The following is a 23,938-nucleotide window of genomic DNA, read 5'->3' as shown; positions in this document are numbered from 1 at the left end:
AGACTGACCACCATCCATAAGAAAAAGTTTAAAAGGGAGAGACTTTGACAGAGTCAAATAATATCTTAGAAAAAAATAAAAGGTAGAGAAAAATGGATAATTCCAGTGGTTACAAAGTTCTCTGTCGCCTATCCACAAGAGAAAGAGTTTGCTTTGGCCTTGCTGGCAAGCCTCATCTGCCAGGCCCATCCTCAGCTGTCCCCCAGCCCACCCAGGCCCCAGCATCCACGAGAGTACTGCTCCCCCTCCCACGGAGAGTCTCTGTGCTCATGGAGGGCGGCACCCTCCCTCACCGGCCTTTGGACTCCCCGTACGTGTTTCGGGCCATGGACACCATCTTCTCCTCGCATGTGATTTTGGTGTCCTTGAGGATGCTGTACCACACCATACCCGCAGGCCGGACCTCCTCGCTGCGGCAGAAAAGGTAGGGCACTGTGTCCACGCGGCTCTGGATGTAGGCGCTTCGCAGGAGGCTGGAGCAGTGGCTGCTCACCCTCTCCAGCCGCCGCAGGATCAGGTGGGCCTTCCTGAAAGGCAGGAGGAGACAGTAATGAAGGAAGAAGCCCAGATCAAGGTTTAGGCCTTTCAGGTGGCAAATAAAGGTAAACAGACAAATGAGGACTTCCTGTCCTAACAATTTCCTATCCATTCTTGACCTGAGTGTGGGATTTCAAACACCTATTCAAAAACCACCTTAGAACCTGTCCTCTTCAACTGTGTATGCCATGTGTAAAAAATGAAAGAAATCTATCCTTTGACCTGGCCTTTTCACTTCTAAGATATAAGAGTCATAAGAATTATAAGGTAAGCAGCCTTAGGACTCTTACCAAGTAGAAATTATTATAATAAGGATAAACAACAACTAAAATTTATCGACACTTACCATGTGCTAGACACTTGGGTAAGTACCTTATATACATCTCAAATTTTTATGTAATCTTCACAATATCCCTGAACATATTGTTCTTTCCACTCATACTTAATGGGTGTGGGGCCTTAGGCTCAGAAAAATGACATTACTTAACCAAAATCAAACATCAAATTGACCACTGGAGTTGGGTGTTGGGATCTAGGTCTGAATACCCACAAAGTCCCTCTCTAATTGTCTCTTTCTTGCTTTTCGAATTCTCTAACACTCAGGAGAAAATCTCGCCCTCTGTGCTTCTCTTTCCTCAAAGCCTTAATATATATGTCCCCAAGTCAGAACTTCTCTATCTCATTTTTCTCATCTCTAAAATAGTGATGGTTGTCTCACTCATAAGTTGGCTGTGAGATTAAATATGAGAAATGTCCAAAGCCCGGCACAGAGTAAGCTCCCAATAAATGATAGCTACTACCATAAAGAATTATTATGATGGTGTCTGAGGATCAAGGTCATACTGAACACTAGTCTAAGCAAGAATCACCCTTTACTGTGGTGATCATCATTAGGAATTTATCTAGAGCTCTTTATGCAGCACCAGAGAGAGGATCATGGCTACACAGAAAATGAAAGCTAGCAAGGATCCTTAAGATCACTTAGTCCAGGGTTTCTCAACAGTGGTACTATTGACATTTGGGCTAGAAAATTGTGGTAGGGGCTGTCTTGTAGGAAGTTTAGCAGCATCCCCAGGCCTCTGCCCACCAGGTGCCAATAGCACCCCCAACCCCAGTCATGACAAAAAAATTATCTCCAGACATTGCCAAATTGCCCCCTTTGAGAACCACTGACCTAGTATGACCTAGTTACATTAAAGATGTGGAAACAGAGGCTTAGAGAAGAAAAGGAATGTCCCTTTCCCAGCTCACACTACAAGTCAGCTTCACTGTCAAGGTGGCTGCCTCCACGTGGAATCCACTTTTCTCTACATCCCAGCATCTTCAAGATGCTCAGAGATGCTGAGAGGCTAAATGAGAGGTTCTCTCCTGCTGTCCTCTCCATGCCCCTCTGAGACCCTGGGAGGGAGGCATTTTATGACAACAGACCCCACAAATGGGAGACCGTGTTAGGCACCTGTGTGGCGGCTGGAAAAGGGTTGAGCTTATGTGTGTATGTTTTGTGGGCACAATTTATGAGGTGCCTTTCAAAAAGTCCTCTTTGTATAGTTGACCACTTTGGTGGAATATTTCCTGAGGTGCCAAGAATTCATAGCCTCATAATCACCCTCGAGTAGCTGCTCGACCCACAGTCCTCTCTCTCCTCTGACAGGCGCCTCCCCAGGAGGAGCCTGAGGAGTTTACTTCTTACCCCTCTGCTTTGAGTTCTTGCTCTCTTTCTTAACAGCTCTGCGTCTTTGGGAAATTTACTTCACGTCTCTAAACCTGTTTCTTCACTTGAAAAACGAGGTTGTTGTGAAGTTAAAAGAAATACAGTCATTGGTTGCTCATTTATGGAGCATTTATTATATGGCAGAGCTCCGGATTCAGTGGGAAAGACAGACAGACAGACAGAAAATTACAATACGGGTGGCAAGAGCAATGATAAAAAGAGGCATGGGAGCTGTGGGGAGTCAGAGGAAGGTGCCTAGGTAGGATTGGGGATATCCAAGAGACTTCCTTGAAGAAGGGGATCTTGTGTTGAGTCTCACAAATGAGTAGGGGTTAGGTAAAGAAAAGGCAAAGGCATAACAGGAGGCATAGGTAAAGGCACAGAGATAAGGGATTAAATAGAAGTTCTGAGAATTTATGGCTGGAATACAGTGCACAAGTGGGGACACAGTGGGCAACTGCAGAAGTGGCAGGAGCCAGGCCATTGGAGCTTAGAACCTGGGATGTTGGTTATACAGAGTAATGGTGCACCATATGGTTCTAGATCCTGACTGCTCGGTTCAAATCCTGGTTCAGCCACTTACTAATGCCCTGATATTGAGGGAATTGTTTAACCAGTTGTGCCTCAGTTTCCTTACTCATAAAATGGGAATAATAACTGTATTTACCACAAAGCATTCTTTCAAAAATCACAAAAGTGTTAATGAATCTATAAGCCCTCAACAAATGATTTCTATGATTATTGTCTTGAGGGTAAGCAAAAGAGTCATTGAAGGGTTTCAAGTAGCAAAGTAACAGGTTCAGAGCCACAGGTTAAAGACACTTCTGGCTGCCTTGAGGAGAATGGAATTGGCGGGGAGCAAGATTGGCAGCAAGTAGAGGACACCTCCAGGTGTTAGGTGTTTCTCATTGTCATGCTTAGTGGTGCTGTTTTGCTTTTCCAGCCATTTGTGACAACATGGACGGACATTGAGGGTATTGTGCAAAGCGAAATAAGTCAGAGGGAGAAGGTCAAATACCATATGATCTTACTTATTAAGTAGTAGCTAATAACAACAACAAACAAACACATAGAGACAGAGACTGGATTGGTGGTTACCAGAGAGGAGGGGTAGGGGGGAGGAGGGCAAAAGGGATAATTGGGCACATGTGTGTGGTGATGGATTGTAATTAGTATTTGGGTGGTGAACATGAGAACATGATGTAATCCATGCAGAAACAGAAGTATAATGATGTACACCTCAAATTTATACAATGTTATAAACCAATGTTACCACAATAAACAAAAAATTTAAAAAATAAATTAAAAAAAAGCTTCTTATTCTTTCTGTTTCCTCATCTATAAGAAAGGAATAACATATTGTTAACCCTCATAGGGTTATAGTGAGGATTAAATAAGTTAATACATGTGAAACTCTTAGAAAAGTATTTGGCACATAGCAAGCCCCTGATATATGTTAGAAAGTATCATCACAATCATCACCACCACCACAATCATCACCATCATCATCATCACCATCATCATCATCACCACCACCAACATCATCATCACCATTATCACCATCACCACCACCACAACCATCATTATGATCATCACCATCACCATTACTATCACCATCATCATCATCACCATTATCATCATCACCACAATCATCACCATCATCATCACCACCACCACCACCATGATCACCATCACCATCATCATCATCATTATTTGTGGGCTAGTTTAAGCCTTGAGCATGTTTATAAGTTAGCAGCAGGAGACAGACAGACCATAGTAGTAGTAGAGTACATAGTAGTAACAGCCTCTAATTTAGGGGCAGAGTGCTGAGTTGGAGAACATGCATGGTGCTATGGGAATACAGAAAGTGGACACCTAATTATTAGTTTAGGGGCTCAGAGAAGTCTTCTCAGGGGATGTAACATCTGAGCTAGGTCTTCAATGATGAAACAAACTTTTCAGGTAGATGGGGAGGCAGAGGAAATAGCCCATCCAAAGTTAGACTGGAGAGATCATAAACCACCAGTTGTCTGAAATGGTGCAAAGAAGAGGTGAAAGACCAGTCAGTTTAGCAGATATCAGACCATCCAGACTTCTAAGCCATGGTGAAATATTTTATTTTTTGAGCAATGGAGAGTCCTTGTCTGATCCAAACAGTCAAAAAAAAATAAGCCACAATACAAAATGAGGTTGGAAAGGGCAATTCCTCCAATAGGCCTAAATGTTTTATCTCCAAGGGTCCAGACATTTCCTCAGAGAGAAGCTTGGAACTCAACTGGACCAAGCCTCCCTTTGTATGGATAGGGAAACTAAGGTTTGGAGTGAGAAAATAATTTGCCTAAAGGAACGACTTAAGTTAGTTACAAAGGCAAAGCTAGAACCAGGACTTCTGATAGTATACAGTCGAGATGAAATATTTGGCTCTGGAGTCCCAGATTCAAATCCTAGATCTATAACTTAACAGCTATGTGGATCATGAGCAAGTTCTTCAATGCTACTCACTCTGTCATTGCATCAATAAAATGGGAATAAAAGCAGTGTTTTGGGGAGGATGAGATAACTTGGGTATTTTGCTTGGTCTCGGTAAATGTCAGCCAAGATTCAATGTAGCATACTATAGTAGAAAGGACATAGGCTACAGAGCCCATTAGGGAGAGTCACTTCTCTTCTATGAACCTCAGTTTCTTCATTTGTAAAATGGGAATAGAGATGTTTATTTTGTAGGGCTCTTGTAGGCTGAAATGAAGTGACTGCCATAGGCAGCCGGCACAGGAATTTGTACATAATAGGCATGAAACCAATGTCAGTTTGCTTAACTGTCCCCTGTTCTTTCTCCACCATACACAATGCCTCAGCACCGTGGTCTGCATTAGACAACAAAGACAGGAGAACTAAGAAGGGAAAGCTACGGAGAGAAGGGCTGGAGGTGCTCAAAGGCTGGAGAGGAGGAGGGGGAGTGAGAGACCAAAGGCGACAGTGCTGGGTAATAAATTGTACGCAATGAAGATCCATAAATCAAAGGTCAGGCATGCTCCAAGCTTTCCCTGGAGGGGAAATCATAGGTCAGAGTGACCACTTTTCTCAAATACCGGAAATGAAATCTTCCTCACTGGAGACAGGACCCAGGCCCGCTGGGATAGAAGCAAGAAGTGAAGGAGGGACACTGCACATTAATTTATCATTGTAGCAGCAGGCGAGATGGAGACAGGGATGGCTTGTGAGGGAGTCAGGGGCAGGGCTCGGACGCAACTTCTCCGGGAATTGTAGAACCTTTGACCGACTATTCTATTCCCAGCACCATTACCCAATCAGCTGTTGACACAGTTATCAGATAGAGACCTAATTTCTAAGAGGGCCTTGGAATGGAGAGAAAGAGGAGAGGCAGTAAGGAAACATTCCTGTTGGCCTCTCTCCCTCCTCCCTGCCTCCTTGAGTAGAGCTTAAATGTATCTGTGTTAGCTGACCTCAAGCTTAATAAGAGTTGAGGGCATGACGTGGTTGCAAAAAATTGGAACACAACCTCAGAGGTGGAGAGGGCAGATTAAGGGAAGTAATGACTTCATTCATGCTGCCCTGGTCAGGCCACATCTGGAGAACCCTGGTAACTTCTGGTAAGAGGAACATATGCAAGCTGCAGCCAGATCATGATGCTGAAGGTCATCTCAAAAGTGAGTCTTCCGGGGAAGTTCTGAAAGCAGGAACGGAGAATGCCCACTGAAGGGGTGATTTAGGAAAATGGTTATGTTGTTCTAGTAACTGAAGACAAGTGGGGAAAAAACTGAGGGTCGGGGATGATAATGACTATACTTGATTGAGCACCTACCATGTGCCAGAAACCTAGGCAACACTATCTTAAATATAATCCTCACCACAACTGTAGAGTTCGTACTTTAGTTCCAGTCTTCAAGTGATAAAAGTGAGGCTCAGGCTGGTTATGTGACTTAACTGGGTTAACAGAGTAAGAATAGCATCTCAGATCTCTGCTGCAAGGTAGTCAAGTGTTATCAATGAAGCCATTTGACAATTAATCGAAGGCAAATTTTGACTCAATATAACAAAAACCTTAAAACTAGAGTCTTCTAAATGTTGAATGGGTCCTTCCATGTGTTCAGTGGGTTCCCCTTCCCTGGAGATGTTCTAATCAATTATGTTTTAGAAAGGAGTCTGTCTTAGTCTGTTCAGGCTGCTATAACAAGATACCACAGACTGGGTAGCTTATAAATAACAAAAATTTATTTCTCACAGTTCTGGAGGCTGGCGGCTCTTAGCATCGGCAGATTCAGTGCAGTGGTTGGTGAGAGCCCTCTTCCTGGTTCATAGATGGTACTTTTTCAATGTGCCCTCTGATGGTGAAAGGGGCAAAGGATCTCTGGGGCCTCTTTTATAAGATCACTAATTCCATTCAAGAGGACTCCAGCCTCATGACCTAATCACCTACCTAAGTCCTTATTTCCTAATACCATCACTTTGGGCATTAGGTTTGTAATATATAAATTTTGCAGGGACCCAAACCTTTAGACCACAGCAGAGTCTAATGTAGTTGGAGTCGTTTTTTTGTTTCTGTTTGTTTGTTTGTTTTTAATCTAAAAGGAATTAGGGGCTTGATTCAAAAGAGAAATACCATCTGATGGGCCTCTGATGAGCAGTTGACAACAGAACCTGGTGTGGCACAATTGCCAAAGCATTGAGTTCCTGAGATGAGAGGACCACATTCATTGAGGTTCTATTCATGCTTCAAAGTCACACTGAAATTTCATCTTCAAGAAGTCTTCCAGATCTTCCCAGCTATCATAAGTCATGTTTTCCCCTTTGTTGCTGAAGCATTTTGATTACTTCTCTGTTGAGATTCGTATTACATTCTCTCTTAGTTGTGTACGTATCTCAGGAGGCAACACGTTCTGATGGACAGGACATGTCTGCCATCAGAAGATAATGTTTTGAATTTGGCCCCTGACACATTAGTTGTGTAACTTTGGACAATTTACTTAATTCCACTGATTCTCTGTTGTTTAATCTTCAAAATCAATTGTGTAGGAGATAAAATGAGATATAAATGACTGGCCCATAATAGGGACTCAAATAATATTTCCCACCTGCTTCCTGGACAGTGTATAGCTCCCCTGGTGTCCAGCCCCTGATTGTGGAAGAAGAAGGCATTAATAAGGGTGAATTGACTTGAATTGCGGAAATTCTCAGTCCTTAGCTTTCAAAATATAGCAATTTTCTAGCAGGAGTTGATCATGGGAATGAAATGTCACAAGAGCATCATGTGGACCTAAGGAAATAATCAGGCAAGTGGGCAAAATGTCTACACAGATTTGTTTATAATAGCAAAGAAGTTGGAAGAAATCTAGTTGGTCTTTAACAGAGGACTAAATTAATGTGTGATGCAGTCATATAATTGCATGGCTAAAGGGACCTTCAAAAAGACAACATATTTACATAGACATCCACGGGAAAAGATTGCACTTGTATTGTTAAGCGTAAATGGGCAGATAACAGAACACAAGTGTATTTATTTGTGAAACATAGCAGAGTTGATGGAAATGGAGCTGTGGTTGTAGGTGCAGACATGCCCTTAAGCCTGTATCAGTTTCTCTATTCACATGCATGTCCATGTCATATCCATATCTATATCTGGGAAGGTATGTGCACACTGGTAATGATTTTATCACTGGTTTGGGATCATGGGGTTCAGAGGTGCAAAGTTTTCACTTTCCATTTTATATATGTCTGTAGCATTTGGGTGTTACAGAATGAGCAAGAATCACTTTTGGAACAAAACACAATAAAGGTATTTCCATTTTGAAAACATGCATATATACACATATTTTAAAGATGTTGTGATGAATTTGTGCAATGAAGCCACCGTTTTACAGCTTCCCAGTAATCCACTGGGTTTACATTCAGAATAAATCCACATCTAATTTAGCCTCATACCACTCCCACTACAGAAAAACCAGAAGCTCAAGTACTGCCACCTGGGTATCCATCCTCAGCATCAGGCTTGAAATGTGATGTGTAAGGCAAACAGTGAAAATATTTACATTTAGCTTTGCCTCCTTCTCACTGTCTCACAAGAAACCATGAGACTTTCCCAAGACTTCATTCCTAAACTGATGGTAAGAATGACTGAATCTCAACTAACCCCAAACTAGTTCAATTTGAAACTGATAAGAGACTTCAAGATTATAAACAACCTTGCTATATTATCAGTGGGGTAACTGATCCATGGGACGCTTATTCAAAGTCATAGTGCGTTTTGTTTGTATTTATAATCATCAATTATAAGACATGCCATTGATTTAACTACAGCCTTTTAAGGAACGAAGAAAGAATACAACACAATGTGCACATCGTTGTGCACAATCCATCCTGATTTCAGAAATGTCAAAATATGCAGAAAACAATTAAAAGTGCGTCTGTAATTATAAGAATAAGGCCCTAGAAACCTAAGTTTGTTCTTGTTCCCAATGTCCTAGAAATTCCAAGAGAGTGAATCCAAGATATCTAAGGAAGGAGCTAATTTAATCTTGGACTGAAGGAATGTACAGTGACATCCCAGGCTTGCTTATTTTTAGGAAGGTCACAGCAACTATGATTCACAGGATGTGCCAACTCTTTTCAGATGGGAAAGACTTTTTGTCTTGCTATATTGAGAAAGATACCAGGCTGAACCAAGCCTGTGATGATTTCTGTGATCTATTAGCAATGTCTGCCATGGAAGCAAGAGGGCTGACATCATAAATATACCATCCCTCATCTAGACAGATCAATTTCACTGACATAAAATCTCTTCAAGTGCTTGCTCTCTTCTCCCTACTCTCTCATTTTAGCCAAACACAACCGAGAGGATTGAGAAGCCCAAGAATGGTCAAGGATGTTCTGACTGGAGCAAATTCTGGTCCCTGGCCACCTATGAGCTCAATTTTTCAAGTCTCCTAATAGAAACCGTATGGCTAGGGCAGCTGGGTGTCAGCGGGTCTTCTCTGAGCAGCTGTTTGCAGTAACCTGTGGTTGCCATGGGAACTAGGCTCTGGAGGACACTGGCCTGATAGATTTACTAGGCAGGGGTAAGAGACACTCTTTTGTCACTACATTTTATGGGGGTATGTGACCACAGATCCACGCAGGAATAGAGAACATTTTGGAGTTTGGTGATTACAGGCCGAGGGAATCCTAATAGACTCATCCCATGATATTAGCCCTCAGGGTGCTCCTGGGAAAACTCTTATCACTCTAGCCATCTTAGGTCCCTGAGAAACAGGATATGCTAAGCTAGAGGTGAAAGGACACTCAGTGTGCTTGTTCTCTGGTCCCTATGACCTTCAGGGCTTGCTGGTTCCTTGGCTTCCCAGCTGGAAGGGACTTTGAGCCCTTTGAGGTTACAAATGAGGCTCAGAATAGGGATGGAATTTGTCCAAGGTCACACAGCAAGTGGGTGGCAAAGCTAGGACAAGAACCCAAAGGTTCTGGCTCAAGGGCAGTGTCTTGCTCTCTCGCCTTTACATTTTGAAGTTCTGCACACTTGCTAACCCTTGAGAGGCATGGCACATTTACCCAAATTGCTTCTCTGTTTAAAACCTTTACCTGGCTTTAGGGAGAAAGAACTAACTCCTGAACAGGGCTCACAAGAGCCATCAGGATCTGACCTCTGCTGAAATCTCCAGCCTTGTTTTTTTAATTTTTCCTTCTCACCTTGAACTCCCTGCCTCAGTGAGATTTATACTTCTTTACTGAGGTATATTCTCTTATCTCACCCTCTCTTGTCTTTGTACTGGTTGTTTCTTCCAATGAGAACATTCTCCCCCTTTCACTTGGAGGACTCCTGTTCATTTTTTAATTCTAAGCATGCATTTCAGTTTCTTCTCCAGGGTTCTTCCTTGAGGTCCAGGTCTGGATTACCTGCACCAGCTATCCACATCCAGGACCTTGTCACTCAAAGTGTGCTTTTGGGACCAGCAACACCAGCATCATCTGAAAGCCTGTTAGAAATGCAGAATCTCAGGCCTATCCCAGACTCCTGAGTTGATTTGAATTTTAACAAGCTCCCAGGTGATTTTCAAGCAGATTGAAGTTTGAGAAGCACTGCTCTAAAACACACTTCCCACCCTCCTTTTTCTAGCATGCTTCTTGTGACATGTTTCACTGCAACTGTCTGCTGACCAGCCTTTTCCTCACTAGATGCTGCTCCTTGTACAGGCAGGATTCCTCTTCTTCACTCTTATATTTCCAGCCCAGAGCACAGAGCTTGGCACATAGTAAGCACATTAAAAGAATCAATGAATCATAAATTAATGAAATGAGGTCTCCTCAAGTCTCTTAATATTTCCAAGGATAATGCACTTTTTAGAATGTTATTTTTGAGCTAGATAGACCTTAAAGTTCACAGAATTCAGTTGTTTCCAACTGTGATCCGCAGATCCTCGACAGCTCAGAGAGACCTAGAGACCCTAGGGGTTAGGGAGGATTTGAAAAGGAGACCCAGCAGGTGGGACGCCAGGCCACCTACTCTAGCTTCTATTAGAAGAACTCTGTAATCAACTGATCACACATTCAATCATCCCATTATCCAATTATTCAATAAATAATTATTTAGCACCTACTTACAAGAGCGAATAGGACACAAAGAATCACTAACTACACGTATGCTGACATTGTAGTGGGAGACAGAGATAACACAAAAGTAAACACATAAGCAATATAAGATACTAAAACTAGTAGGCAAGATGCAGAAAATTAAAATATGAGGGTGTGATAGAGTCAATAGGTGGACATTTCAGAGGATTCTCTGAAGAAGTGGCATTCTGGTTAAGACCTAGGGTTCTATGTAAGATTTATTTAGGAAAAAAATTTTCCACTGCTAAAAAGAAAGCATACCACTGCACTAGTTTGTTCATTTTACAGATGAAGAGACTGAGGGCCAAAGAAGGCCAGAGCCCAAGGTGCACAGTATATTTATTAGCAATGCTAGGATAGATTAGGATGCAGCTGTCTTGATTCCTGCTGACATGCCAGTGTGGGATGTTGGAGGAATCTCAGATCCCCTCCAGAGACTAGCAAGACCAAAGAAGGAGGAAGCTGGGTGACAGAGGTGGGAGTTGGCAGGCAGTGGCTGGTGACTGGTTGGCTGGAGGTTAGTGGGTTATCACAGTCCATTACCGAGTGGGTTGTCCTGCCTCTGTGGGCGGCCAGGCAGCCTTTCCAGAAGATTTATGTCCTGGAGGGTCATAAAGGATCCCAGGAGGTTGTAAAGACAAAGTCAGGAGTGGAGCTCTGGTTTAGCTTCCACCCAAACTCCCTGACCTCTGTGGGAAAGCCCAATAAAGCAGGATGCCTTTCCCTGTCCACGGGCAAGATGGCAGCCCAGATGACTCACACAGCAGCTTTCATCTGGGGCTCTGTGCTTCTGCCTGCCTGTCTGCCCTCTTTTAGCTTTTATCTAAAGAACCGTCCTTTCATGTGAAAGGGAGAAAGTTACAGGCCAGGCCTCAACAGAACAGATAAGGCCTGCCGCAGGGAAAGATTCCTTTTATCCCTGGACCAAGCTCTCATCTCTTCTCTTGAGGGCCTCAAATTCTTGGAGGATTATTGCAAGTGTTGTAAGGGCTCAGGCTGAGAGCTCAGGGCAGAACCAGCCTCCATATCAAGCTCTGTGCAACTCTGGGCTGCTCATTTAACTGCACGGGGCCTCTAATTCCTTATCCATAAAATGAGGAGGATACCCTACTTTGCCCAGTTTACGGGGTAATTTTAAAGCTTTTAAAAGCATAAAGTGCCGCCCACTAAGTATTTCAGGAAGTCGTGCAATTCTCTCCAATGCCACTGATACGAGCCTGGCCTAGAACACCACATTCTCTCTCCTGAATTACTATCACAACAGCCTCCAGGGCCTCACTGCCTTCCTCTTGGCTTCACCCCACTAGTCCAGGCTTCCAACTGCAGTCAGAGGGATCTTTCTCCCTCGAAGATCTGATAATGTCACCGTCACCCCCCCGCCGTGAAAAACACTTGAAAAGCTTCCCATTACCCTAGGGAGATAATCCAAACTCTTTAACCCTACTTAAGGGGCATTCGGGACTGGACCCTGCTGACCTTTCCCTCCTTATCTCTTACCACTCCTGCTGTTACACACTTTGCTCCAACTACACGGAAATTCTTTCAGTTCCTCCACACACAGTGTTTACCAAAGTGTGGATGGAGTTCCCCTGGGGCAGGGGAAAGGATTTCAGTTGGTACTCAAGATGATCACAGACCCAGTATGAAACTACAACAAATCACACTGGGAAAAGCAGCTAGATTCCCCTTTCCATTCTCTTCCCCTCCTCCAGATTACTTTTAAAAAGAAAGTTTTGGTTTGGGACTCTATCTTTAACACTTCTCTAACACTTGCTAATCTCCCTTTTTAAAGGGAGAGCCTCAGGCTCTGCTGGGATTGAACAACATTGTTTTCTGTTTGTGATTTTTTTCTTCCATTGGATTGAATGTTTAGGTTTAATTTTCTATTAAGGGCAGATGGTGCCAGTTTTCCTTTTACAAAATGATACAGTGTTTTCTCTTCAAACATATTTTCAATAAGAAGTGACTCTAAGAAAGAAAGATCAAATAAATGAAGTGCATATGGTATGGCGACATGGCAACAATCATACAAGTGGCAGACAAAGGATCAAAATTTGAGAGGAAAACTCTGCTCTAATGTAGCATTATCTCCTCTGAGCATTTCCCAAGCTACTCCCTCTGCCCTCAACCCTCCAATCCTCCTCTCCCTCCACTTGCCTGACCCCTGCTCACTCTTTAGGTCTCAGAGTCTCAGCCTTTGGGAAGCCTTCACTGGGTCACCTAGACCAAGTGTCTATGCCTCGCCTCCCCCAAGGGCCCTATTCTTCTGCTATCAAGACATTTCTTATTCTTATTCTTTGCAATTGTTTGTTTAATTACCTACAATGGTAAGCTATGTGTAGGTAGGGACCCTTCTACTGTTTTACCACAGCATGGTTAACAACCAACCAAGTGGTAAAGATGCTACTAAGTATGTGCTGAATAAATGAATGAATGAATGAATGAATGTTGTTGTTGTTAGATGCAAGGTATGAAATGCAGCCAGCATTTCAAATGCTACTTTATGAAGCTTTAGAAGATAGTGACTATGGCTCAGTTATGTTTGAATCCTCCATAGCACCTAGCAGAGTGGTTGGCATAGTCATTGCTGGTGACAAAAATCATGCCTTGACACATGTTGAATTTATGAATGTATTTTGTCATGGTCACTACTGGACCAGAAAAACTCAGATTTCTTAAGGAGGAGCGGGAAGAGCCTTAGATTAAGGGCCATGACCCTGCCACTATGCTCTTCTATGATCTTGTTAGGACACATTCCCTCAAGAAGTCTAAGTTTCCCATCTGTAAAACTGAAGGTGGAAGGCGGGGAAGGGGAGTCATTGCTCTAAAAAGTGCTGATGTCTCTCTCTTATCTGACATCCCAGGAGTCTAAGAAGCTACAACTCCAAGATTCTTTCATTCTCCCTGTCCATTTCCCATCTCTAGCCTTGACATAACTAAGGTGATCACCACCCTTATTTACTCGATAAAGCCCATTCTCAGCCTATGGGAGAAAGGGTTCAGTAAAGTCAAATGGGAGCAGGAAGCATTCACCACGCCATTCACACTCATATGCCCATACCTGGGCCCCAGCTCATCTTCACTCCTCCAGACAAAGTCGCCAAACTTCTCATAGTGAGAATTGTAGTGGTGTTGGACTCGGAACAGCATCGAGGCTGAGACCTCCATCAGCGTGTTGTAGGCAGTCTGCTGCTCCTTTCCACTTGTGTACCCATTGTACAGATTGTAGATCTTGTCAGCTATCTCTGAGGGGGAAGAAGGACAACCACAGATCATTGGACAGTTGGAAAAAAGTGAGGATGGAAACACGTCTAGCAAAAAGGAAGGCATATTCATGCATGGTCTTCGGGGACAGACAAATCTTAATTCCACCTTGAATATGTCATTGACTTGTTGGGTTCAGATGTCTACTATGCAGGTGCATTGGGAGGAGTAAATCAAAAAGTGGATGTAAAGCACTCAGCCTATGAATAGTAGTGCAGCATTGTCTGATATAGCGCTGGAAGGTGAGAGGATGGCGCAAAAAGCTAGGCAGGATTCTGCTCTGCTGTACATAGGGTCACTAGGAGTTAGAATCGACTCGATAGCACTAACAACAACAACAAAATAGCACTCAGCACAGGGCCAGGCACAAAGTTTGTGCTCGTAATTTCAAGTTTAATTAACCTAAGTTTTGTGCCCATGATTTAACAGAAAATTCCAAACAAGCGCTGAGGTTTAAATAAACTTTCTTGGGCACATCTCAACAGCCTACTTCTATCTCCCCTCTGTAATATTTCCAACACATCTCCGTGATCAGGTCTAATAGGTCTCTGTTCAAAAATCTTTTGCAGAAAATCCAGACTCTTCTGCTTGCCATTGATGGCAATTTCTACTCTTTCAGTCATTCCTACTAATCGATGTAACTTAAATGCATTGTGGGCTGCTCTCTTGAATAGAAGGCACATTCTTTTATCTTTGAAGACTGATCAAAATTTATATATGTCCTCAAGTCATTGCTAACAATGGTTGCCTCTAGGAGAATCTGGGGAACTTGAGTTTAGGATAGGAGGAGAATTTACTTTGCACTATTTTCTACTCTGATTTTTATTTTTTCTTATTTTTTTTAACCATATGCATGTGTTATTTTTAAAATAATAATAATAAATTATCAGGAAAACATCTCAAATCCCCTTGCCTTTGAGACTCAATAGCTCACCATCTCCTCTTGTCTAGCAGCACACAAAACATTTATTATCCAGCTTATTATTGAGCCCTTTGTGGAAAGGTCTCTCTCTCCCTCTGAAATTGGAACTCCTAAAAGGTGGAGACCATATCTCTCCTGCATTGCTTGTACCAGGGCTCTTAGAAAATATTTGCTCGACTTGAAGTGAACCACCAGGACTCATGAACTACCATCACATTTTTGCCAGTCCTGATGTAGAAACTGTGTCTACACATTGCCCAAGAACTAAGTGTATGATGGATCTGATTGATTGGTTCTATTTATTCAGGTGTTTTACTTGATGTTGACAACTTCATGGACCAGGAGCAGCAAAAAGATTTAATCTTGCATGTTAACTCTAACTGATAGTCACTGACTGTAGCTCTATGCTCAGGATTCTGAGGCCACCCCTGGGCTAGATGGGAAAGTGTGCTGTCTTTAGCTAATGATGTCTGCCACAGGTGCAGAAAGGTGAAGTGGTCTTCTCGGTGCCACTGGTTGGCCAGCTCTAGCATAGACTGATGTGGAAGAAAGTGATTGGTCTCTAAGAAGCCTAGGCTAAGGGGCAGGATACAGTCATGGGGCTCTCACTCTCCACTATTTCTTGTCTCCAAGTCAGAACATAGACAAACTCTACAAAAGAGGATCAAGTCTTTCCACTGGCAAAGATATTGCTGGCCAATCTCAATTTCCTCCACGGCTTTGATTAATTCAGCTTCATGTTCTTCCTTCTCCCTTAGATCTGCCATTTCCTTCTCCTTGTGCCAATATTCGTGTAGGGTGGGAAAGGGGTAGTGGTTAGTGACTGCTGGGTGCAGAACTTAGGGAGAGGAAATATGCAAGTTACCCAGGAAGTGAAGAAATGGGTCACCCACCTTCTGCCTTGTTGTCATCCACCAGCGGACAGGCCGTCCTCAGGGTCACTGTGCTGAGCTCTGAGTGCCTCCCTCGTGTATCCACAGCATACAGAGTGAACCTGCGGCACAGCAAGAAAACAGAGCGCCAGGCTGTGACTTCAGAGAAGGCCCTGGAAGTTGCAAGGAGGAGCACAAAATCATAGCACGGGAGTCGTGGTCGAAAGAACTCAGGAATGCTTAGGCGACAGGAGAAATGATTTGGAAAAAGAAATGATAATTATAAAGCATTTATTGAGTACCAACTGTCTGCTGGGCACTCTGTGCTTAATTTCTTAATTTACAAGTAAGCAAGCCTAGAAGGCAGGGACTATTACTACCTGCATTTCACCAAGGAGGAAACAGAGACTTAGACTGTGTGTCTTTCCATGGTCTCACACTTACTGGGGGAGAGCAGTCTGAGTTTAGGGCTTGAGAAGTGAACCCCAATGCTATATTGTATGGCTGGATATACTCATTTATATACTCTCTCATTCATTCACTTAACAAATACTTATTTTGCATTAATTATGTGCTAGGAATTATTTTAGGTGCTAAGGATATAAAGATGAGCAAGAGAGTCATAAAACTTGCATAAAGCTAATCCAAAAGTAAACAAAAAATTAGAGAATGGTAAATGTGAGAGAGAAGATAACAGGATAATGTCAAAAAGACTAAGGTGGAGGGGGGATGTAGGTGCTTTAGACAAGTTTGCCCGTGAAGGCCTTCCCACGGATATAGGATTTGAGCTGAGATCTGAATAATGAGAAGGAACCAGTGTATGGGAAGAAGACCTAGGAGAAGAGCATTCCAGGCAGGCACAGCAGTAATGCAAAGGCACTGAGGAGAGAAGGATCCCAGACTACTGGGGGAAGAGACAGCTGGTGTGGCTGTAGCAAAGTGAGATGAGGGGGAAGATGGGTGGGGACCTTTTGGGCCATAAGGAGTCTGGGAGTTATTCCAGGTATAAAGCATGCCCCCACCTTTCCGTGTTGTCACTTGAAGATCTATGCTGTACTGGAGGGTGCAGACAGCCTGTGTGGCATTAGAAAGGGAGAACTGGTAAACTACAGTCCTGGTGGATATGGTCCAATCCAGGGCACAGAATTCTTTGTAGAGCAGCCACTGTCCTCTGGCCTACCTCAAGGAGGCTGTCTGACCCCTCATATCTCCAGATTTCTAGGTTCTGTGGTTTAAACAAAGTCTAAGGAGTAAGTAGAGAAGACTTTCAAGAGGAAGTGAGCCTTGGAGGCCAGGAATAGTCTGAATAGAAGAGTTCAGCATCTGAGTGTCCAGTCTTTGTCATGCCATCCTCTTTCACTAGCCTTCTAGGGTAGAGGCCATGCCATGGAGCGGGAAGAGGGCTCCCTGGGTCAAGTAGAAGAAACTGCGGTCCCAGAGGCCCTATTTCCTTTTCCTCCTTCCCCAACACCTCACCTTACCTCATGTTGTAAAATGGGCATAACACTACGATTGACAAGTTGCAGAATGGTGAGCCCTGATGGACTGCATATATTAGACACTTAACGAATATGAGTTGGTTGTACAGATTAATTTATATGTGCTAAGACCATAATATGTGTCAAGCACTGAGCTAAGAGTTTTACCTGCATTATCACTATTAACAATCCTAAATGATAGCTACTGTTACTCTTTTTATTTTACTCATGAGGCTCAGAGAGAGGAAGCAGCTTGCCCAGAAGCAGACAGTAATTACGGGGACTGGGAATTTAAGCTGAGGTTTGTCAGACTGCAAAGCCCATACACTTAACCACTGTCAGCTACCGTCTTCTGGCCAAAGGTCTGCGGACATCAACTCTGTACAAACATAGTTCCACTAGATACATTTGCCTAACTCCAACTCTGTGGAGACAGTGCCATTCCGTGTGTTCTTCTAATCTTATGAAAACTTGCTAAAATAATCACCCTCATTATCCCCATCTTTCAGAAGAGGAAACTGAAGATCAAAAAATTAGGCAATTTGTCCAAAGTCACAGAGTTAGAAAATGAAGCAGCCAAGACTTGTACCATGGTTTATCTTACTCGAAACCCCACACTCTCTGCTCTCAACTGCGATTTCGCTGCTCCAGCTCCACCATTCACTGGCTTAGTGGGTCTGAACTGAGTAACCCACACAGGCCCTCCCAGACTTGGTACCTCATGACCTGATGCCTGAAAGCTTGTCTTTATAAAGTCATCATGAATCAACTTCTTGGTTCATGGGTCACAGTAAGCAGAAGCCAGTGTCTTTCTGGAGAAAAGACCATTTGTGCCCCTACCTGCGTGAGATCTCTTTTTTAAAAACAACTCAAATAATTTACCTTTCAAAGAACTGGGAAAGGTCGTCATGCCATCCCAAGAATGTGTTTCTAGTGTATTCCTTGATACTGGTTCTGAGTTTCATTATAAGTAAGACAGCACATAGGCACCATCCTGCCTTTTATTCCCCAATTGGAGTAACAAGAAATAGGAAGTCGGTATTCTTGGTGCACAAAGGAATTCATCAATTGGTCATGCCAAGTCTGTGTTTACGACGCCATGAGCCAGGCTGGCAGCAAGCTCCGTAACCATATGTGCTCCACAGTCTTTGCTGCTATGGGACACTGCCACTGGGCCCATAACAGACCCATAGAGATGCCCCCTAGGACTACAGGAATGTCAGCGCTGAGGTTTCCTGCCAGCTTGCTGCAAAGGGAGCCTGGGTGAAGCATCAAGCAGGGATCAGGCCACCCAGAGCACTGGTGGCAATGATGTAGGGAAGGAGAAGGAGCCTTGTAACCCAACGGGCATCCATTCAAATCTTGGCTCTGGTGCTCACTAGCTGTATGACCTTGGGCTAGTTGATTATCCTCTCTGATCCTCAGCCTCTCCAGATGTCAAATGGGAGAAACAAGCCCCTCCTTGCAGAATTGTCAGTTCAAGTGCAGGGAACCCAGCACACTGCCTGGGTGTAATGATAGGAATGGCCACCATCTAATGAGTGCTCACTAGGTGTCGGGTCCTTTACTTGCATTATTCCAGTTAATCCTCATTCTACGTGAGTTGGGTACTATGATTGTTTGCATTTTACTGATTAGGGCACTGATTCCGAAAAGATCAAGTAATTGACCTATTATTACATATTAAGTAAGCAGCAACAGGGAACCAGAACTTAGGTCTGCCTGAATCCAAAGATTATGTTCTTAACCACACCTTAGTATTATACTATCTTGTCAAGTCTAACTCCACCTTTTATCTTTCATCAGTTGGCCTAGAGTGCTGGTAAGAGTAAGGAAGTGTGGGTCTATACCTAATATCTGTGTCTTAAGGGGCAAAATATGGGGTATTTTTGCCCTATCTTCAGACAGAAGCCAATCTATTCACCAGCTTCCTGGGGCTTTTCACTTGTGCCTATGGTGTGAGAACAAAAGCATTGGATTGTGGGCATTATCTCTCTACCCCTGTCATATCTCATCACTATGAGTGGAGCTCAATTCTAGTACTTACTATATCCAGTATTGCCTTGGTCAAGGGAAGCAGTGGGTGACAGAGGAAGGAGCCTGGTCTTGGAGATGGCCAAGTTTGGGTTCACATTCCGGTTCTATTCCTTTGCTCTGCGACCTCGGGCAACTCACTCCCCCCCTCTGTGCTTATGTCACCTCTCTGCTTCAGGCATCTCTGAGAGGGAGATTGCTGCCCACCTCACAGGTCATTGTGGATGGACGTGAAGTGTAAGTGCCATACAAGGTGAGTTATGATTGGGAAGCTGTGCAGAAGGGTTGGGAGCCAGATCACAAAGAAACTCCAGGATGTGAGAGTAAGCAAGTGGCAAGGTGGGGAGGTAAGGACAGTATTGGGTAACATCGTGAAAGCACTTACTATCCACACAACAACCCATCTAGAAAGTAGCAGAGGCAGGATCCACGCCCTGGCCTGCAGCTCCCAGAGGGGGGACACTTCAGCTTGGGTTCAGCTACATCCCTAGCATTTAATACAGTACAAGGTATCTAGTAGGCACTCCATAAATTTTTGAGTAAATGAACAAACTTGAGCATATCACATCTCATTTCTCAATTTCAGGCTTTGCATCAATAAAATGGGGATAATTGTAGAAACAGTGCACAGCTGACTCAAGGATTACGTGAAGTGATGGGTGAGAAGTGGCTTGTAAGTTGCAGATTTTTATAAAGATCATATAAAGGACACTTATTTGTGTAAGAGTATACATTTAAAAAAATGCTTTCTTGGGGATGGCCCCATGACATAGTGGTTAAGTTCATGGGCTCTGCTTCGGTGGCCCGGGGTTCGTGGGTTCAGATCCTGGGTGCGGACCTACACACTGCTCATCAAGCTATGCAGTGGCAGCATTCCACATACAAAATAGAAGTTAACTCAAGGACAATCTTCCTCACAAAAAAAAAAAAAATCTTTCTCGGAGTAGAAGAGAAGGAGATGAATTTCAACTGTGGGAGACGTGGAAGGTTGTAGTCAATGGAACATGTGAATGAGCCTCAGAACATGAGCAGTTGCAAAATTTTTTTAACACTGCTTTCCCATTGGCCACTTATGTTTCCACGGTGCTTCTGCGATACATCTCCTTCACCAAGAGGGTCCAGGGACACCTCTCTGCTTAGCCAAAGAGCATGAATAACAGCATGATGGGCAAGAAGCAGTCTTAGGTTTTCAAGTTATAAAACCTGGGTAGAATCCTTGCTTTCTCCAATTGCTGGCTGAGCATTCTTTGGGAAGTCACCTCACCTTTTCTAAGCCTCAGTCTCTGCACCTGTAAAATAGAGCAAAGTTATCCGTATCTCACAAGTCGGGATCAACACTCAACGATATAATAATTGTAACAGGCCTGGTTCAATCTTTGCTCCCTAAAAGGTAGCTTCTATTTGTGTTATTAGAGTAACCAAATGTGTCAGTGGAGGCCTCAGGCCACCCTGCTGGTGGGGGCTGAGGGATGGAGAAAAAGGAAGATGTCAACCTCACAGGCCTGGGTCAAAAGTCACAAGGCCATGAGCTTTCTGCCTGTCTCAGCTGTAATTGTAGAACTGTTCCAGAGACACATCTGAAAGCTGTTAGGGGAGCAGGCAGGGCCTGGAGGGCTCTTTGTGATGGGAAGAAAGTGGCAACCCCTGATGTGGAGAAGGAGGAAAGAAGGAGAGAGTGATAGAGAGAGAGAAAAACAGAGAGAGACTGAGAAACAAACACATGTACACACCCACAGAGCAGAGTGAAAAGGGGAGAAAGAGGGATTGAGAGAAAGTACAGTCAGACCTCTGTGCTTCTCAGGAGATCAAGAAGGGTGTCAGCTACCTTCTGCTCAGTTCTTTCATCCTCTCTTTGCCCACTCAGGCAGGCTGAGACACACCGATAATTTGAACTAGAACTCCTGAGCCATCACCAGACTCCACATCCTCTGTTTACAGGTGGGGAAACTGAGGCCCAGAGAGAAAAGAGACAAGGACTCACTGCCAACAAATTCAGAGTAAAGACACTGGCTTTTCTGACTCCTTCTCCAGTGCTCCTTCTGTACACTACTCTGCTTCTTGAGCATCTGGCGGACTTAGGTCCAACTGTACCTATGGGATACTTTTATGATAAAAGAGGCGGCTCCAAGGATGAAATGGGATGGGCTAGTTAGGAACCTGCAGCTCCAGGCTCAAAGCCTTGCCATTCCTTCCTCTGGCCTTGTTTGAGGGGAGAGAACACTGGCCAAGTTGGCTGCAAACCTGAGTTCGTGTCCCAGCTTTTCCACAGACCGTGGGCCATGAGATCTTGGATGCCAAAAGCAATATGGTCTTAGTGTATTGGGATTTCAATGTGTGGGGAAGTGCCTTGGGATTGACGACGCAAATGCAAGATATCTTTCAATGTTTCTTTATCATCCTCATAACAAAGTCCAAACTCTTTACCAGTGCGGCTCCCTGATGCTCTTCATTTGGCAGAACTCTATCATTGATCCTCAAATAAACCCTGGCCACAGATCCAGCCTTGTTTACCAATCTTCACATCCTACTCTGTTTCATAGTAGAAACATACCCAACTGCCAATGGCTCCAGAATGTGAATTCCACCTGTTTGCCTTTGCCCAGGCTATACCCTCCATCTGGGTCACCCTTCCACTTCTCCACCTTGTCCTTAGAGCATCAAGCAAACTTCATCTCCGAGAATCCTTTCTCCCTGCCTGATGCCCTGTCACAGCACATGTCGCGTGACTAGGTCAGTGCCTGCACACTTCTCTTTAGCCACCATGGGTATGTAAGTGTCTTCAGGACTCACATATGGCTCTGCCCATCTCTATCCACCCACATCTGGTGCTCAGACCCCTAAATCATTCGGTGCTCAGCAAATACTTTCCAGAATGAATGACAGACTAAATGAATGATTCAATCATAGTAGTTCCCTTGGTTGGAAGTCCGTTTCCCCATCTGTAAAATGAACAAAAAGGTGATTAGATTGAAAGGTCATTAAAGGAGATGGAATAACAGAATGGCTAAAAGCATGGCTTTGGAATCAGGCAAATTGGTTTTAAATTCTGGCTCCCCAATAATTGGCTGTGTGAGGCCTTGCCTCAGTTTACTCATTTTCAAAACAGGAATCACAACATTAAAACCCACTGTACAGGGTAGTTGTTAGAATAAAATGAGATGTGGTGTGGAAGTGCTCACCAGATGGCATGTGTAAGCACTCAATGAGAGACAGCTGTGGGTATTATTATCAACAGTATTATTATTATGCCACTGTCCAAGGCTCTGACTTCCCCCCACCTAGACTAAGTTGTCCTAGTGGAGATCAGAGGAGGGTGGGCAGAGAGGAAGCTGTTGTTGGTCCCATCCAAGACCCCCAGACCCCCTCGCAGCAGGGGTGAGAGAATGAAACCAAGAAGTTAATTGGCGGTGAGAGCTTCTCACGGATCTGACAGGGGGTAAGAGCAGGGACAGAGCCGCAGAGGCCCACGTCAGGACCAGGTCCCCGAGAGTACGGGAGAATGCGTTTGAAGTCTCCAGGCCAACGCCTGCTCTTCCCCAGCCGCCGCATGCTTTAGGCATTCTGGGGAGGCAAAAGTCTCTTTGCTGATTTGAAGGGAAACAGATGTTTCCAGGCCAGAGGCCCTGGTCTTGTAAAATGCTCCTTCCCCCCCACACACAGCTTTGGCAAACAACTTCCCGTTAGTTGACCCCCCCATTCGACTACCATCACTCCTCTCCCTGCCATTGCCAGGACAATGTGGCAGTCAGGGTTGGTAGGAGAAACACCACCCCAGCTCCAGCTCTGGGTCTGGGCAGCTGGATGGCCGGGGGCACTAACTACCCTTCTCTGGGTCTCAGTCTCCCATCTATGCAGTGAGGGAACTAAACAAAAATCACCTGTGAGGGATGGGTTCCATCTGATATTCTAGGGACTGAGGATTTTTTCCTCTAGAAGAGTTAGTGTTATTCATTCCAGACTTTTCCCCATTGGAGTCTATGGCAAAGAGCACAGGCTTGCACATCAGACTGTTCTGGGTTTGCATCTAGATTTTATCAGCTACTGGGCAAGTAGCAACTTAACCATAGGGCCTTGGTTTCCTTATCTGTAAAATGGGGACAAAGGTTCCATCTCACGGGGTTAAGAGAATTCAATTCCCCTACCTATATTTCAGGTTTCTTATGAACAAAATTGAAAATCATACCTCTTCCCTTGGACTACCCATGATGTATGGAACAGTCTGGACCCAGAGTAGGTGTGCAATAATGTCTGTAATTGATTGTTGAAAGAAAGACTTGCTAGACTCCTGGCAATCCAAAAACTAGGGTTCTCAATCCGGCTCTGCTTGAGTAGTAGAAAGAGCATTCTCATTTTCATGATCACAACGAAGCAGAGTGTGTCATGGTTAGAATAAACTTTGTAGCCTGACTACCTGAGTTCAAATGTCAGTTCTACAACCTACTGTCTTTACGACCTGGGGCAAGTTAATTAACCTCTCTGTTCTTCAGTGTTTTTTGTCTGT

General features: G+C 44.0%; 1 protein-coding gene across 7 annotated transcripts in view; it reads right to left on the bottom strand.

Annotated features, from left to right (window-relative positions):
- Nucleotides 1-221: 221 nt before the first annotated feature.
- The window catches only part of ASTN2 (astrotactin 2), an 841,205-nt gene continuing 817,488 nt past the window's right edge, over nucleotides 222-23,938 (bottom strand). For all 7 annotated transcript variants that reach the window (XM_087419200.1, XM_087419201.1, XM_087419203.1 and 4 more), the window contains 3 exons: nucleotides 15,947-16,047; nucleotides 13,929-14,112; nucleotides 222-527 (listed from right to left, as the gene is read on the bottom strand). In XM_087419200.1, the coding sequence (XP_087275326.1) occupies nucleotides 290-527; nucleotides 13,929-14,112; nucleotides 15,947-16,047 (523 nt within the window). In that variant the 3' untranslated portion in view covers nucleotides 222-289. The remainder of the gene's footprint in view (nucleotides 528-13,928; nucleotides 14,113-15,946; nucleotides 16,048-23,938) is intronic.

The sequence above is a fragment of the Ceratotherium simum genome, chromosome 29 (assembly GCF_057802395.1).
Source record: "Ceratotherium simum simum isolate JZ-2026a chromosome 29, ASM5780239v1, whole genome shotgun sequence".
NCBI classification, from domain to species: domain Eukaryota; kingdom Metazoa; phylum Chordata; class Mammalia; order Perissodactyla; family Rhinocerotidae; genus Ceratotherium; species Ceratotherium simum.
Note: the sequence above shows the minus strand (reverse complement) of the source record. Positions and strands in the feature narration are given on the sequence as shown.